The sequence below is a fragment of the Natator depressus genome, chromosome 27 (assembly GCF_965152275.1).
Source record: "Natator depressus isolate rNatDep1 chromosome 27, rNatDep2.hap1, whole genome shotgun sequence".
In the NCBI taxonomy this organism is placed as follows: domain Eukaryota; kingdom Metazoa; phylum Chordata; order Testudines; family Cheloniidae; genus Natator; species Natator depressus.
The window spans coordinates 9,032,646-9,050,677 of NC_134260.1; the positions used below are offsets into that span (position 1 = coordinate 9,032,646).

At 58.5% G+C, this 18,032-nt stretch overlaps 1 protein-coding gene across 1 annotated transcript in view; it reads left to right on the plus strand.

Moving 5' to 3' along the window:
- Positions 1 to 5,986, plus strand: part of PPP1R9B (protein phosphatase 1 regulatory subunit 9B) — a 41,535-nt gene extending 35,549 nt beyond the window's left edge. The window contains exons 6-10 of the mRNA XM_074940961.1: positions 533 to 685; positions 2,440 to 2,493; positions 3,377 to 3,606; positions 4,107 to 4,203; positions 5,864 to 5,986. Of these exons, the coding sequence (XP_074797062.1) occupies positions 533 to 685; positions 2,440 to 2,493; positions 3,377 to 3,606; positions 4,107 to 4,203; positions 5,864 to 5,917 (588 nt within the window). The 3' untranslated portion in view covers positions 5,918 to 5,986. The remainder of the gene's footprint in view (positions 1 to 532; positions 686 to 2,439; positions 2,494 to 3,376; positions 3,607 to 4,106; positions 4,204 to 5,863) is intronic.
- Positions 5,987 to 18,032: the final 12,046 nt, after the last annotated feature.

Genomic DNA, 18,032 nt, shown 5'->3' on the forward strand with positions numbered 1-18,032 from the left:
TTCTCCAGCAATTACCAGAGCTAGCACAATGGGTCCTGGCCACTCGGCACTGTGGGAATAGAGGTAATAATGATTTGTATTATGGTTGCGCCTGGATGCTTCACCCGAGATTGGGTCCCCTTTGTGCTCGGCGCTGTACGCACACACAGGGCAGGAGATTGTACCTGTCCCCAAGACATCACATTCTGAAGAGGCAGGACAGATCTCTTACCCCCCATGTTACAGACGGTGCAGCAGCGTGCCCTAGGTGTGCAATCCAGGGTGGTAGCAGCAGAGCTGGGACCAGACCCCGGGTCCCCTGAGTGCCAGCCAAGTGCAGAAGCCACCAGGCCATCCTTTGCCTCTGCAGGTTAAGTGTAGGGTTGGGGGGGGGGCTGGGTTTTAGGGCTCTGCCCTAGGGGGCTCTGGGGAGCAGCAGTGGTGATGAGGGGGTAGCTGCCGGCGCTATGCATGGCTCTGGTCTGGGACGTGCTGGATTGGGGGTGGATCACGGGGAGGGACCTGGCCATAGCTCCCGGTTCTGTGTCCGCAGACGGGTGAATATGCCACGGACGAGGACGAGGAGATGAGCCCCATGTTCCCCAGCAGCGAGATGGCCATCGAGGTCTTCGAACTGGCTGAGAACGAGGACATGCTGTCCCCCGTCGAGATGGACCCCGAGAAGCTGGTGCACAAGTTTAAGGAGGTAAAGACGGGGGAAGGGGAGTTCCCAAAAGACACCCGAAATCGGAGTGGGGGGAGGCAGAAGGGGTGTACGGCACCAGTATGAGTGTGTGTGTATCAGTGTGTGCTTATTCTTGTGTGAATGTGTGCATGTGTGTATGCGGGTACATATGTGTGTGTGTATGAGTGCATGGGTGGGCATCGGTGCATGCATGTGTCCATGTGTGTGCCTGGGGTCAGAGTGCATGTGAGGTTGTGCCTGTGTGTGTATTCACAAGTGCAAGGATGTCTGTGCATACTTGCATGTGTGTCATGGGATAATGGGTATATGTTCATGCATGTGTGTGTGCACAAGGGCATGGGAGTGTGTGCGTGTATGTGTCAATGGGTGGGCATGCATGTGTGCGTGTACAAGGGCATGGGTGTGCATGCATGTATGTGTCAATGGGTGTGTGTTGCATAAGTGCATGGGTGTGTGCGCATGTGTCAATGGTAGTGTGTTCGTATGTGTGTGTTGCACAAGTGCATGGGTGTGCATGCATGTATGTGTCAATGGGTGGGTGTACGTGGGTGTGTGTTGCACAAGTGCATGAGTGTGCATGCATGTATGTGTCAATGGGTGGGTGTGCGTGTGTGAGTGTTGCACAAGTGCATGGGTGTGCATGCGTGTATGTGTCAATGGGTGGGTGGGTGTACATGGGTGTGTGTTGCACAAGTGCATGAGTGTGGGTGCATACATGTGTCAATGGGTGGGTGTGCATGTGTGTGTTGCACAAGTGCATGGGTGTGCATGCATGTATGTGTCAATGGGTGGGTGGGTGTACATGGGTGTGTGTTGCACGAGTGCATGAGTGTGGGTGTGTGCATGTGTCAATGGGTGGGTGTGCATGTGTGTGTTGCACAAGTGCATGGGTGTGCATGCATGTATGTGTCAATGGGTGGGTGGGTGTACATGGGTGTGTGTTGCACGAGTGCGTGCATGTATGTGTCAATGGGTGGGTGTGCATGGGTGTGTGTTGCACAAGTGCATAGGTGCGCGTGCCTGTGTGTGTTTGAGTGGGGGGTGGTGCATGCGTGTGATTATTTGTATGCGTGTGGTTACGTTGCCCTCTAGTGGCTAGAAGCGCTGTCTGTAAGCCCTGTCGAAGGCATCCCAGCCGCACCCCGGCTGCGGGGTCTAAGCACCGGCCTAGTTCTGCCCAGCGGGTGGTGATCCTTTTTCAGCTCCAGTGCAGAAGGGCTGGGCGCATCCCGACGGCGACAACCTCCCTTGGCTCGCGGGCTAGTGGGAAGGGCCCAAGGGCTTTGAGGGGTGGCTGGGCAGCTCCCGGCACTATCAGGACAGCTCAAGTGCCTGCCAGCCCGTAGGATCCCAGCGCGCTGGCCGGGCGCCACAGCCCAGATCTCCAGGAGAGCTCTGCGCAGAGGGTGCCGACCCTTGTTGTGGGCACTGAGCCCTTGGCAGTCTGGTCTTGCCAGCCTGATTCTCCTCTCCCACCCGTGCCACTCCGCTGGGGTCAGGAGAGTCACGTTACTGCAAAGCCAGTTTAGGCTGCAGGAGAACCGGGGTGTGCGTGGGGGGGATTCACTGCAGCACCACGGCATGTATCCTGGTGGGGGTGTTGCCAGGACTCCGGGGTTCATACCTTGGCTCGAATGGAAAGCTTCAGGGAAATTTACTGCTTGGACGTGGCCGGGGCTGAGGGCGCCAGGGCAGCGGCTGGGGCTGGGACCTCCCTGCACGTGGGGAGTAACCACTCCGTTACTCTCTGTCAGCTCCAGATCAAACACGCCGTCACCGAGGCTGAGATCCAGCAGCTGAAGAGGAAGGTAAGCGCCGGAGAAGGGACCGTGTGTGTGTGTCGGGGGGGGTGGGGGTCCCCTCTTTGGGCTCCCTGGTCCCGTGAGGCTTCACCCGCAGGATCCCAGCCAGACTGGGCTGCTGGCATCTCCCCACTCTTCTGTTCCCTCCTTTCCCCTACCCGGCATGGCCTCCGCAAGCCCGGCTCTGTCGTGGGGTCTTCTGCTTTCCCCCTCGCTCTCCGTTTGCCCCGTTGTTTGTATTGCCCAAGGACGCACAGACGCCGAGAGACATGACCACACGTGAGCACACACAGAGACACCCGACCGCGCACGCTGACATCACCACACTCGCAATAGTGCACAACGCGCACACAGCCAGACCCAAGCAGGCATAATCACACACTCGCGCGCGCAAATACCCCCAGGCAACTACCCATGCAGCACACAAAGACACACACAAGGATGCACAACCACACACAGAGACAAGCACACACAGAGACACAAGCACACACACAGAGACACAGCCATGCGCACGGATACAACAGCACACAAGCAGACACAGAGAGAAAAGCACACACAGAGACACAAGCACACACACAAACAACCGTGTGCAGAGATACAACAGCACACAAGCAGACACACACAGAGACAAGCGCGCACCAAGAGACACACATACAGACACACAACCACGCACTCCACCAAAGACAAAGGTCCACAGCACCAAAGAGACACAAACACACCCCCATACTTTTCCCAACGCTCCCTGCTGCTGGGGTGCATGCGCTGCCCCATCTTCTGCCCCTCTCTCCCCAAATGCCCCTCATCTCCCCTCCCCCTACCTGTCATCCCCCAGCACAGTCTCCTTTACCCGTCTTCCCCTCACCCTGTGCCCTGTGGTCTCTGCTCCCAGCTGCAGTCCATTGAGCAGGAGAAGGCTCGCTGGCGAGCCGAGAAGGCCCAGCTGGAGCAGAGCGTGGAGGAAAACAAGGAGAGGATGGAGAAGCTGGAGGGTTATTGGATGGAGGCCCAGAACCTGTGCCAGGCAGTGGATGAGCACCTGAAAGAGACTCAAGCCCAGTACCAGACCCTGGAGCGGAAATACAGCAAGGCCAAGCGGCTCATCAAGGAGTATCAGCAGAAGTAAGGCCATGTTCTCTGTTCCCTGTGGATCTCCCAGATCTCCATCCACTTTGGATCTCACAGGACTAGTAATCCCAAATTGCCATTCCTCATGAATCTCCCAGGACTAGTAATCCCAGATCCCCATCCCCTATTGATCTCCCAGGGCTAGTAATCCCAGATTCCCATCCCCTATGGATCTCCCAGGACCAGTGATCCCAGATCCCCATCCCTTATGGATTTCACAGGAGCAGTGATCCCAGATTCGCATCTCCTATGGATCTCCCAGGACTAGTGATCCTAGATTCCCATCTGTTATGGATCTCCCAGGACTAGTGATCCCAGATCCCCATCCCATATGGATCTCTCAGGATTAGTGATTCCAAATTCCCATCCTCTATGGCTCTCCCAGGGATGGGGATCTGTATCCTGCCCAGTTCAGAGAGTCCCTTGGGTTAGGTGCTGGAGCAGTTTTCCCAGCGGCCGGGCTCTGGCCTGACTGCTCCCCCCATCCCCCACAGGGAGATCGAGTTCCTCAAGAAGGAGACGACCCAGAGGCGCGTCCTGGAGGAGTCGGAGCTGGCCCACAAGGAGGAAATCGACAAGCTCCAGGAGAAGGTGGGCACCAAGGACCAGGATCCGGGGTTCCCCTGAGGCAGCACATCCGGAGATTGCAGAGGACGGGGCCCTGGCTGTGACTGGACGGCTCCGGACGGGGACTTCCAGTGGACCAGAGCTGGCTTTGGCAGGAGCAGGGGGTGGGGCGAGGAGGGGGCTCCATTTGCCTCGCTCCGCCTTCTCCATGACAGCGGGGGCTTGATTCCCTTTGTCTGGTGGCCCGGTGCGATGGGCACTGGGGCACGCCGGATCCTGCGTTGGATGTCAGGGCATGCTGGATCCTGCGTCGGTGCAGGTCACACCAGATCCCACAGTGGGTCACGCCGGATCCCGTGCCGGGTGCTATATCACACCGGATCCCGCAGTGGGTCACGCCGGATCCCGTGCCGGGTGCTGGATCACACCGGATCCCGCAGTGGGTCACGCCGGATCCCGCACCGGGTGCTGGATCACACCGGATCCCACAGTGGGTCACGCCGGATCCCGTGCCGGGTGCTATATCACACCGGATCCCGCAGTGGGTCACGCCGGATCCCGTGCCGGGTGCTGGATCACACCGGATCCAGCAGTGGGTCACGCCGGATCCCGCACCGGGTGCTGGATCACACCGGATCCCACAGTGGGTCACGCCAGATCCCGTGCCGGGTGCTGGGTCACACCGGATCCCACAGTGGGTCACGCCGGATCCTGCGCCGGGTGCTGGATCACACCAGATCCCGTGCTGGGTCACGCTGGATCCTGCATTTGCGCCCAGGTCAAGACTCCAGGGCACTGTTTTGCAGCCGAACATCCGTGTGTGTGCGTGTGCGTGTGCGTGTGTGGAGGGGTTCCCTGCTGCAGAGGACGGGAGGGGGTCTCCCTCTCCATGGCCAGGCAGCATGGGCCCGTGGGGCGGGCATCAGAGGCTTGCCCCCCCAGCTCCGAAGGCTCCCTGTGCTCGCGATGATTGCCCTGAGAGGCCCCGGCTTGGTACCCTGACGTCTCTCTCTCCCCCCCAGGGAGTGACTTCAGCCCTCCGCTGGGGTGCAGGCCCAGCGCCCCCCGTTGGGCAGCGTGGGTGCAGGCAGGCAAGGGCCACCGTTGTAGCTCAGCAGGAGACACAGTGACGAGCGGGGTCGTTTGTCTGCCCTGGCCCTGCCGTGCTCATGCCCGTGGCAAAGCCGCTGCTCCCCCAGACGGGCACCCGTGTCCCTGGCTGAGGCGGTGGTAGCTGCTGGAGGGGGCCGAGGTGGGAGGCAGGTGCCCCTGCGTCGTGCTGGCCGTGCCCTGCATCCCCAGGAGGCAGAGCCGGGTGGGCACGGAAATCGGGCTTCACGCTTGCTCCTACTCTCACCCCTTCCTCGCTGCTCCCCCCCGCCCTTCCCAACCCCCACAGTGGAAGACATTGCCTGGCGTAGGGCAGCTGATGGCTTCCCAATAACCCCCACCCCTCCTCCCCACCCATCCCTTCAGCAGTGACCCCCTGCATCCATCCCCGCAGCAACCCTCCATCTATCCCCCCATCCGCTGTCCCCTTCCCCCCGGTCACCTCTCAGCATTCCCCGCACAACCCCTCTCAGCGATCCCCCCTCCTTCTCCCCCCAGCCCCCGAAATCCCCGGCCCCAGGACGGCCCCGCTGTTTCTCTGCCTGAGATGTTTATCCCTTTGTCTGTTTTTCAGATCTCCGAACTGGAGGGGAAGCTGCAGACCTTGAAAAATTCAAACCCAACTTAAAACAAACACAAACACGAAGCAATCGTTGGGGAGGAGGGACACTTTCCCCTTAACCCCCCCCGCCCCCGTTTTGCCCCTGCCCCTCCCCCACCCTCCCACCCCTTTTGGCCTTCATAGACGGGAGAGGAAGGCACAAAAGCAAAACCGCTATGAAAGGAATAATAATGATCCCTCCTTCCCCCTGCCTTCCTTTGGGGGGAGAGAGAGGGGGGGGAGGAGGGCTGGGGCCAGTGTGGGATGGGGGGGCTCTGGGATTGGCTGGCTGGGTCCCGGCTGGCCTGGAGGGGGCAGTGTGGGGAATGTCTCTGGGACAGGGGACCCCTCATTAATTTCTGTTCCTCATGTGAGTCTCGTGTTAACTTGATGGACGCATTTTGCGGCGGGGGTTGTTCTGCCTGTGTATCCCCCCCCCAACATCCACCCCCCCACCACATCCCACTGAGGAGCCTTTCCAGCCAACCTCCCGGCTCGAGATCGGCACCCGCGCCGTGTCCTCCCGAGGCCTCCGGGGAAGGGCTGTGCGGGCAGCACCCCCCTGTGCAGAGTGGGGCGTTGGAGGGGGCCGGGCAAGCCGGCCCGAAGCTCACACCTTGGTGAAAGGACTCTCTTGTGGAGGCCGGCTCTCTTCACTGGCCCATCCTTGGGGCAATCCGTCGCGCGCTGTGTTTCATGCGCTGGTGGGAAGCGTGTCTGTGTTTGAGATCTCGGCCCAGTGCCAGGCAGGATCTGGGACCCAGGAGGGCAGACACGCTGCTGGCACAGCACAGGAGGCCCTGGGCAGCGCTGGCAGGGACGGGTTGTGCCTGATAACGTCAGGGACCAGCGCCTTGGCCTCTCCGCTGCGAGTCCGTCCCGAAGGATTTCAGGGAATGACAGCGAGCGTCCGGCTGAGCTCACACCTCCCCAGACAGCGTGGGGCGGGCCAGGGTGGGAGATCCTGGAACAGAGACACCCCCTGCCCCCCCGGCGAGCAGCCTGCCGGGGAAAGACTGTGGGCATCTGCCTCTTCCCCCGCAGCTGGATGGATACAGGGACGCACGGGCTGCAGGGTGGGACTTGCTCCTTCCCGGGCACAACGCCGGCGCTCGATGGGAGGAAAACCACGACGGGAAGTGGCCCTGGCCGAGACTCCTCAGCACTTCGCTCCGCAGAGGCGCTGGGGCTGGCTTCTAGCGGCATGATGAGCTGGCGGGAGGGGGCCCCTTTGCTCTAGAGGGGAGGGCAGACGCAGGTCTTGGCCACAGCAGAGTACTGCCCCGAGGTGACGAAATGGGGTCAGACTCGGACTGGCGTCAAGCAGTGCACGTGGGAATTGGCAAGCGCACGGCACGCACAGAGGCCTGGCACTGGTGCCCTTACATCCGTGGATGGGATGGGAGCACTAGTGTGTTCACACTCATGTGTGGGATGGGGACATTGGTGAGCTCACAGCCATGCGTGGGATGGGACACTGGCACGCTCACACCCGTGCGTGGGATGGGGGCACTGGCGCGCTCACTCCAGTGAGTGGGATGGGGGCCCTGGCGCGCTCACACCCGTGCGTGGGCTGGGGCCCTGGCGCGCTCACACCCGTGCGTGGGATGGGGGCCCTGGCGCGCTCACACCCGTGCGTGGGATGGGGCACTGGTGCGCTCACTCCCGTGCGTGGGCTGGGGCACTGGTGAGCTCACACCCGTGCGTGGGATGGGGGCCCTGGTGCATTCACACCCGTGCATGGGATGGGGGCACTGGCGCGCTCACACCTGTGCGTGGGATGGGGGCCCTGGCGCTCTCACACCCTTGCATGGGTTGGGGGCACTGGTGAGCTCACACCCGTGCGTGGGCTGGGCTCACTGGTGCGCTCACACCTGTGCGTGCGATGGGGGCCCTGGCACGCTCACATCCGTGCGTGGGATGGGCTCACTGGCGCGCTCACACCCGTGCGTGGGATGGGCTCACTGGCGCGCTCACACCCGTGCACAGGGACCTGGCACCCCTGTAACCACCCCGCTGTCTGACCTAGTTTAGTTACCTCTTGCAATTGCCTCAAGTCGCCAAGGCCTCAGGCTCAAGCCTCCTCCCGTCCTGTTCATTTGTCTTTCTTTCCATGCCCGCTCCTGCGGTGCCTCCTTTCCCGCCTCTGGCCAAACGGGCGCTTTTGGGCATGGGGGAGTCGGGGTGGAAGCCCCCAGCTCCCCTTTATTTCCAGGGAGAGGAGAGAAGAGGTAGGAACTTCCCCAAAGCCTTGTGAAAAGTGAACCCTTCGGGCCCCGCTCTGAGCCGGTGAGTGGCCCCCCGCGTGCCCCGTTTGGAGGGACGATGCTGCCGAGCTGGGCCCTGGCCCCGATCTCGCGCCTGGCGGGGCGTAGCCAGTATAAGCGAGATGCGTCCTGCGTCGTCAGCCCCCCGTCCCCCCGCCCCCGGACAGGATTGCACGGGCACCCCCGGTAGACGTGTCTTCAGGCCGATGCGGCCCATCCCTCCCCTTGCGTAAAGGCCGAATGGGTTTTTATTTAAAGCGACAAGAAGAACAAAGGAAAATAAATACGTGTTCAAAACCAACCGATCGCTTTTAAAAATTGTAAATAATAAAAAAAAAAAACCGCAGTATTTATATGTGGCCGGGACAATTGTTTTCCTTTGTAAGCTGGAGATTGCAAGGGCGGGGGGGAGGTTTATCGACTCCTCACCCCCATACTGTCTAAGAAGGATCAACAGGGTCCAATCAATGCCCCACCCTGGTTGCCCTTCTGGGTAGAAACTGGCACTCTTGCTGGCCAACACCCTTAAAGGCCGGGTCTCCGACAGTGACTGGATGTGGGGGCGTTGGGAGCCAGATCTCTGCCGGCTGGGCTGGGCTGGGCTGGAGCTGGAAGGACCAGGGCACGCTGTGGATGGGCAGGCCAATGCAGAATAAGACCCACCCGCCAACCCCTCTCGGGAGTTTGTGCAAAGCAACAGGATGTCTGTGAAATGGACGCATTAAAAACCGGGAAGGCGGCGGTGGGCCCAGAACAGAGGGAAAGCGGGTGGGGGTGGCAGACCGCTGGGAAATTGTCTTAAATTTTTATTTAATCTCCTTACACACGTATCAATGTGTATGTATATAATATATATATATATGGATGGATGGATTGTTTCTGGTTTTGTATTGCAATGTCCTCTCGTCGGATCATGTCAAATACAGGCCCTCATTGTCCCTTCGGCTCCGTTATTCAAATGGCTGATCTCATCGGGCACGGCCCTGCTGGGAGACCAGGTGCACTGAGGGTGACCAGATGTCCCGATTTTATAGGGACAGTCCCGATTTGGGGGTCTTTTTCTTATATAGGCTCCTATTATCCCCCACCCCCATCCTGATTTTTCCCATTTGCTGTCTGGTCACCCTAGGGCCACTCGTGGTGTGGGTGGGTGCGCCCCCGGGATCAAGTGGGGGGACTTGTGTCTGCTCTCCAGCACCCCCTGGGGCTGACGGGAGGAGCGGCGTTCCGCCACCCGTGGCTGGTTGTGGGGTCTGAGGTGCGAACCTGGTGGGTTCGTTTGGGGGGGCTGGAGGAGGGAGAATCTACCAGGGCAGCTGTGTTCTGCGTGGCGGCTTGAGCAGGATGAGTGTGGCTGGGGGGCGGATTGGTCAGGGGCTGCCGGTTTGACTCCGAGGTAGAAAACGACTAGGGTGTGTGTGTGTGTCTCTGCTCTATACCTATTGCACCGGCAACAGATAGACAGGCTGACACCCAACACACACCATCCCTACGCAGGATGTAGCCTGGGGAGCAGCCTCTGCACTGTCCGACGGCACACATTTCCCCGGCGGCGTAAGGACTGTGATCTGTGGAGCAGTGCCTCTCAACAGGGGCACGTGTACCCCTGGGGGGACGCAGGGCTCTTCCCGGGGGGCACATCAACTCAGCCAGTTATTTGCCTAATTTTACAGCAGGCTACATAAAAAGCATTGGCGACATCAGTAGAAACTAACATTTCATCCAGACGATGACCAGTTTATACGGCTCTGTAGGCGATACGCTGAGATGTAAGGACAAGAGCTATTTGCCAGTCAATTTGTTGTATAAATGTATGGTAAACATGAGAGAGGCTGCAGGTTTTCAGTATCAGCCTGGGGCTGTGACACTGGGTAAGTTTATGTCTGATTTTGTGAGCCAGGCGGATTTCAATTGGGGGTATGCAAGACAAAGCCGGCTTCAGAATCGGGGGGCGGTAGTCTGGAAAGGTTGAGAGCCACAGCGAGGGAGTATATTTCCCTCGTATTTTATGGTGTATATTTCCATGTAAGAACTAGATACGTTCCTGGAGGATCGGTCCATCAACGGCTATTAGCCAGGATGGGAGGGAGGGTGTCCCTAGCCTCTGTTTGCCAGAAGCGGGGAATGAGCGACAGGGGATGGATCACTGGATGATTCCCTGGTCTGTTCACTCCCTCTGGGGCACCTGGCACTGGCCGCTGTCGGAAGACAGGACACTGGGCCGGATGGACCTTCGGCCTGACCCAGTGTGGTTCTTACGTTCATAGTGTCCCAGAGAGTGTACACCGGGGGGTATATAGTCCTGTGATGTCTGGCCTGCATAGTCAAGTTTCAAAGCTGCATGAAGCAGCCCGAGAGTCAGGGTGCTGGAGCAAGGCAGGGGACGGCGTAAAGGTAGCCCAGAGGGGAAGAAGAAACACGCGGCTTTCCTTTGGTTTTTTAGTAGTTTACGTTTACGGGTTGGTTTTTTTTCTCTCTCTCTGCTGCTCCCTGGTTTCATTCGTCCGGTTCCAAATGAGGCGTGTGGTCGACCGGTCAGTTCGTAACTCGGGGGTTTGTAACTCGGAGCCGCTCCTGTATGTGTCAGTTCTATAGTTTTCAGAGTCCCCCATCCACACAAGTCCCCGGAGCCGTGTCACGACCAGCCCGGGTTAATTGTGGTGCACGGTCTGGGCTGGACGGTATCGGATTAAGGACAGCATGACTAATAACCTCTTATTTCTCCTCTGTCCCCCAGTGAAACTGAACGGGGATTCGAAGGGCCACTCCTGAGGGTGGTGTAACAAATCATCCCAGGGGAGGGCAGGAAGGGAGAGAAGGCCTGGGCACTCCTCGGCAGTGTTTGTGAGTGCCTCTAAGCTCTCGAAAACCCGGTGCGTGGTTCATTCTCCAGCAATGCAGAAGATCAGAAATCCCAGAGACACCCCCCAAAATGGCCCTTCTCAAAAACCTCTTAGCTCAGTGTTTCTCGACCTTTTTGATACCAGGGACCGGCTCGCTGCCTTCCTAAACTGAGCCAGGGAGATCTCAGGGCGTGGCGCTGGTCCACGGACCGGTCGTTGAGGAACACTGCCTTCGATGATTCCAGCCAGAATCTGCCCCTTAAAATCGGATGCACCCCAGAGAGCGTGGAACGTGGCCAGTACGTCTCAGCATGGGAAGGGGAGGAAGGATTTCTACGGGCATGAACCAACCGCTCCCTGATGGGGGTCAGACGGATATTTCCCCTTGGACAGAGCCTATAACTGCCGCGTTCTTGCTCCTTCCTCTGATGCAGCTGGTGCTGGGTAATGTCAGACCGAATGGTGGCAGGCATGGGCCGGTGTGATCCAGTCCGGCAATGCCTGTGTTCCTAGGGAGAATCTGGGGACAGGGGGAAGGACAGGGCTGCAGGGTTTACATGGATCAGGGCCAGGAGAGAGAGGGGCCTTGACTGGTTTATCCCGCGCTCCCTGGCTGCCAGGTTCATGCTCCCCTTCTCGTGCTCTGCTGCGTTCGCTGGCCCCCCTGGGGTTCCTTGCTTCTGCCTTTGGGAGCTGGATCTCAAAGGGTATGAGCTACTCATTCCTCCAGCACCCTGGACCCCCAGCCATGCACCCCACATGTGGAGGGGGGCAGGGGGTAAATTGATGCTGGTTTGCTCTGATCTTTTGCTTTTCTTTTTTAACGACTCCTTTGTTGGTCATTATTTAGTCTTGAACTAAACGCTGTGTTTGTGGGGCCTGGTAACACAGGTGTACAGGAGATCTTGCGGGGCGGGGGTCGTGTGTGTGATGCGGGGAGGCACCTGTGTATATGTTCGGGCAAGGGTGTGTGCATACCTCCATAGGTGCATTTGCACATGTGTGTACATACGTGTGTGTGTGTGTGTAACGGCAGCCTGCCCCTTGACGGGCCCAGGAGGCCTTGGGCCAGCCAGCCCTAGGGAATCAGCCTGTGCCATAATTAGCTGCCGCCCAGCTGAGGGGCCAGGACTAATGGGGTCAGGTGAGGCACCCCTGGGCCTCAGCAGAGAGACGGCGGTTGGGAGAGGACCCAGAGGGAGTATTTGGGATCCTGTGGAAGGCCCCTGAGGTGGGGTCTACTGGACAAACTGCAAAAGGGACTGCAGAGGAGCCAGCCTGGGAGTCATTCTGCTACACAGAGCAGGGGATGGCGTAAAGGTAGCCCAGAGGGGCTGAGAACCGAGTCCAGAGGCCAGGCTCCAGGCAGCCCAGAGGGGCTGAGAACCGAGTCCAGAGACCAGGCTCCAGGTAGCCCAGAGGGGCTGAGAACCGAGTCCAGAGGCCAAGCTGCAGGTAGGCCTGGAAGGGACCTCGAGCTAGTCCCGTCCCCTGCACTCAGGGCAGGACTAAGAATTAGACCATCCATACGTGGTGCTGTGAAGTGTTAGATCTGCCGGGGGGGAAGGGTGTGGGGGGAAGTTAATAGGGCACTGCCAGGAGCCGGCTGGGCTGGGCGGAAAACTCTTCCGAGGCGGGGTGTGTTTTGCATGCAGCAGTGAAAGAATGTGGGGTGAATGGGTTAACAGGGCACTGTTAGAGGGAAGCACACAGCACCGGCATTAGCGAAGCAAAATAACTCTCAGTGTTGCACAGGAAGAAGCATAAGCTCCGGGTTTGCCTCGTGCCCACAGGGACCTGGGTTCAAGTCCTGACCAGAGGCGGCGAGTTATATGGGCCCCTGGTGCCCGTGCTCCACCAATATTCGGGAACGTGGGCCCGGCTCCACCAGTGTTTGGGCTTACGTTTTCAGAGCCATCCTGTCTTGAAGTGGGGCAACCACCCTGGGCTCTGCACTGTGGGGGGCCCCGCACTTCATGGGGATGTGGGGTCCAGAGTGGCCTGGGGGATTAGCAGGAGGCCTGGTGCCGGCAGCAGTAAGCGACCCAGCCCCAGCCCACCCCGCTCCCCCTCTTCCTGCCCCTGCTCCGCACCTGCCCTGCCCCCACTCCACCCCTTTCTCTAAGCCCCTGCCCTACTTCTTCCTGCCCCTACTCCACTCCCGTCCCTCCTCTGCCCCCTCCTCTGCCCCCTCCCCTCTCCCAAGTCCCTGGCCCTGCCCCGCCTCTTTCCAGCTTCCGCCCCGATGCTGGGACCCGGCGTGGCAGAACAGAGCAGGATGGGGCCAGGTTGCTCGCTGCTGCTCACCCCCAGGCTGCCCTGGACCCTGCATCTCCCTGAAGGGCGGAGCCCCCCAAAATGTGGGACCCAGGGCGGTTGCCTATGGATGGGATGGTTCTGCCTGGACGGCACCACCAAAAATTACACAAACCTGGCGCCCCTGGAACTGCATGAGGCTGGAGCTGAGCTGAGTCTGAGGGGTCTCAGTTCAGACCCTCGGGTGTTTCACCACATCCCCCAGGTTCTTTGTATCACAATAGCACCACGAGCTGGGTGCTGTACAGAGATAAGGGTCGAGCCCCTGCCCCGGAGAGCTTGCGACCAAAACAGCCAAAGGGTGGGAGGGGAAACGAAGGCACAAAGAGGCGAAAGTGACTTGCCCAGGGTTATCCTGTAGCTCTGTGGAAGAGAGCCCAGCTCACCTGAGTCCCAGTTCAGTGCTCCACCCAAGGGGTTCTCAACCAGGGGTACGCGTACCCCTTGGGGGGGACACAGAGGTCTTCCAGGGGGTAGCTAGATACCTGCCTAGTTTTACAGTAGGCTACATAAAAAGCATGAGCAAAGTCAATACACATGAAAATTTCATCCAGACAACGAGTTGTTTCTACGGCTCTCTGAATGATACACTGAAATGTAAGGACAACAGTTATATTCCGGTCGATTTATTGGACAATTATATGGTAACAGTGTGGGGCTGTGACCCTTCTGTGTGTTTAGGTCTGATTTTGCAAGCAAGTCGTTTTTAAGGGAGGTGAAACTCAGGGGTAGGCAGGCCCAGTCAGACTCCTGCCAGGGGTCCAGCCCCCTGGGAAGGCTGAGAGCCACTGCTCTACCCACTACATCGTTCTGCCTCCTGTCTGCCTGGGCGTCGCTGCTCATGCAAAGAGAGCCCCAGCAATGCCAGGGGCCTTCAGAGGCTAGTCGGGCCGGCAGTTGGCAGGGCGGTGCCTGGCACTGCCGGGGGTCTCGCGGAGCCATTGCTCTTTGCTGGGCCGCAGGGAGGGCCAGGTGACATCGCTAGATCTTCACCGGTGGCTCGTTCTGAAGCACAGATGCTGGAACTAGGGGTACTGGGGGTGTGGGAACACCCCCTGCCTTGAAGTGGGTTCCATCATATACAAGGGTTACAGTTTGGCTCAATGGCTCTCAGCCCCCCCCCATGCACATTGGCCCAGCCCCCCGTTCGGAAGCTGCCGTAACTAAATCGATGACCAAAAGGGAGAGAAAACGAGCTGGTGTGAGGAATTCTGGGCGTGCGACAGACCGGCGTGTGTCTGCGGGCATGGCTCTGCGCACGTGCGAGTGATTGCGTGTGTCTTTGGGTGAGCGCCTGTGTGGGAGTGAGCTACTGGACTCTGTGTGTGCAAGTGAGCCTGAGCGAGTGTGCGACCAGAACACACACACACACACCCTGCCAGAATCTCAGCCAGCTGCCTGCCCCCTCAAGTTTCTTCTGACCTTCAAGCCGGACGATTGGTATGAGGATTGGGGGCAGAGGAGGAGACAGCTCATGCTAGGCTGGGCCCCACCAGAGATCGGGGCAGTTAGGAAGCTCACTACCTTTGGGGCTGATAGAAAAACGGTCAGTTACGATCTTTGGGATGCTCCCATGAGTGGGAAACAAGCAGGGTAGCCCTGCTTTCTCCCCACCCAGGCCGCATGGTGGCGACGTGGCAGGGAGGAGACATGACCATTATTTATTATATATATGGGGCGTTTTGTTCTGCGAGCATCGCCCAGGGACTCCATGACAGGGGCGTTTTGTTCTGCGTTCGTACAGCGCCTGACACAACAGGGGCTCGCTCCCGAACTGGGCTCCTAGGCTCTCTGGTGAAACAAATCATAATAATAATCAATCATAAGTAGCCGGAAAAGGAAGAGCTGGTCTGCTAGGTCTCCTCCACTGGCTTCTAAGATTACATGAGCTCTCGACGAGTTATTAATGCACTTTTATTGCATTGCCGATTTCTTTTCTGTTGCATGTTTGTTCCTTACCTCTGGCTGGCGGGAGCCTACGCCCTGTACTAGGAGCTCACCTGCTGTTGAGGGAGGACCTGCGAAATAATTTTAAGATCAAGTTATCATTACAGCTGGTCAGGACTCTTTCAATACAATATATTTTCCATTGGAAAATGTCCGTTCATCAAAACAGAAACTGTTTGCGAGACGGGCTCGGCTTGGACGCATTTCTCATTTTGAAAAAAGAAATTAAAACCCGGTTGGGGGGGGGGGAAACCCGTTTGTTTTCCAGTTCAAACCCATTTATCATTTAGAAACATAAGTTTATTTAAGGTAAAAAAAAATAAATCCTTCAGTGGACCTGCTTCTATATTCTTATTTATTTTATTTTATTTTTATTTTATTTTCTGTTCTTGAAAAGCTTCCGAGATTTTGATTTTTCATCCCCATCTAGAATGGGAAAATATTTCAGTAATTCTCATGTGGAAACTGGTTCCCTCCCCCTCCCCCCAGCTGGAGGTAAAATGTCTTTTCAAAGCGCCCCTCACCGCAGTATCTGGGCAGGCCCTCTCCCTTGACATTGACCGTGCCGGGGGTGATGGTGGGGGAAGCGGGAGCTCCTGGTTGCTGCACCGATCTCCGGGTCGGAAGCGAGATGGATGCCAGCTTGAGCTTTGTTTCTAGCCATCTCTGCCACATCATAACCCGTGCTAACGTGAGCTGGAAGAGAGCGCTCCTGACTGTTATGCCCGGCTGTTTGACATGGGCACTGGGCGTGAGAGTGGCTGGCACGGGGACCGCTGCCTCGCACTGCCCTACTTTCTGCAGTCGGGATTGCGAAGGCACCAGACCATGCCCGTGCTGTCTCCAGTCCTCCCCCAGGCTGGCAGCCTCCTTGCTGTGACTGCTGGAGCCAGGAAGCTCTGTGTGTGTGTGTGTGTGTGTGTGTGTGTGTGTGTGTGTGTGTGTGTGTGTGTGGATTAAAACACACACGGAGCCCGGGACGTGCAGCGACACGTTGCTAATCCAGGCAGTGTTATCACTGCTGCTATGGGGATGGGAACCTGGGTTTCTGGCCCTCCCAGGGAGGGGCAGAGATGGGGGGCTGGGTGGCACCGGGGGCAGAATCTTCTGCCTCATTTTCTAGCCCAGCAGCAAAGAACAAAGGGGCCACCTGCAGGCCCAGGGGCAAGCTGGCAAAAACACAGCTCGGGTCCCGGAGCCTTGGCTCGAATCCGTTCTGCCCCATGCTGGGATGGGGTGGCCTCTTCATCGCTCACTCCAGGGCGGGCCCATCTCTGCCCAAGTCCCAGGACCCCTCCCCAACTCCCCATCCATTGTGGCGTCGGATTCTTGCCACCATCTCAAAGCTCTGCCCAGCTCTACCCCCATCAGCACTGACCCCCCCCCGCCCCCATTCCCTGCTGCTCAGCCAGGGTCCCGAGCCTCACCCGTGCCTCACCTTCCAGCCACTCTTGTCTCTGTTCGGATGGCCTCCTAATGCCCCAGGCAGGGTACCACCCTCCTGAATGCAACCACCAGCCCCCTGCCCACATTAAGCCCCTCTTAAAACACCCTCTTCTGTCAAGAGAGACCGAATGAAATGTGAATTGAAAATCCCTATTTTCTAGGCCTCTCTCCCCTTAGGATGGGGCTGGCTCTGGGCCTCTCTTCCCCCCAGGATGGGGCCAGCTCTGGGCCTCTCTCCCCTTAGGATGGGGCTGGCTCTGGGCCTCTCTTCCCCCCAGGATGGGGCCGGCTCTGGGCCTCTCTTGCCCCAAACACTAAACGGACTCTTCTCTGCCCAAGTGAAGAACGTGACAAGGAGCAGAGCGGCCCCAGCCTCAGCCTTGGCCTTGCTCCTTGACCCAGTAGCCTCCTGTGGTTAATAAAATCCCTCCAGCCTCGACCCCTTCTGGCTGAATCCGTCTCTTCCGGGAAGGAGCCGGTTTTCTCCCCCCAGGCGCTCACCCCCATCCCAAGCTCTCCCACACAGGAGCCTCCTTCCCCCTCTCAAGCCAGGCTCCTGGGAGCTGTCCATTCAGCACCACCAGCTACTGCAACTCCCAGGAGAGCTCCGCGTCTCACCCGCCTCTCCCCTCCCTCCCCGAGCAGGGGGGATCATGCCCCTCCGAGGGGCGGTTACATCAATGGAGATCTGGGGGAGTCCTGGCAAAGTCCAGGTCTCTGATGTTATTTCTATCCTGTGCCCAGCATAGGCCTCTGTCTGTACTTGGCAGACGCTTAGCGAGAGTGACATTCCCTGCCCCGAGGAGCTTCCAAACGAGGCAGACATAGGGGAAACTGAGGCACAGACCTGCCAATTGACAAAGCAGATCCGGGATTAGCACCCAGGTCTCACAAGTCCCAGGCCATCACCCTCCCCGCCGCACCCTTTTGCCATGCCAGCCAGTGCCTATTCCTGTTGTCACCGCACATGCCCAGAATGACACCACCCATCTGCCTCCTCATTCGGTCCTGCTCCCCCCACCCATGTCACTCCATCTGGGGACCCCCCGACCTGCCTTTCAAAAACATGCAATTGGTTTGTGATCTGGGGAACTCAGTGGGTTGGCAGCCCTGGAAAATAAGCTCTCATGTGGAATCACAGAAGTATCCTGGAGTAGTGGGCAGATTATTGGGGTTCTGTTTCAGATGAGACCCGAAACATGTGGAGATATACCTATTTCATAGAACTGGAAGGGACCTTGAAAGGTCATCAAGTCCAGTCCCCTGCCTTCACAGCAGGACCAAGTACCGTCCTTTATTTTTGCCCCAGATCCCCCTCAAGGA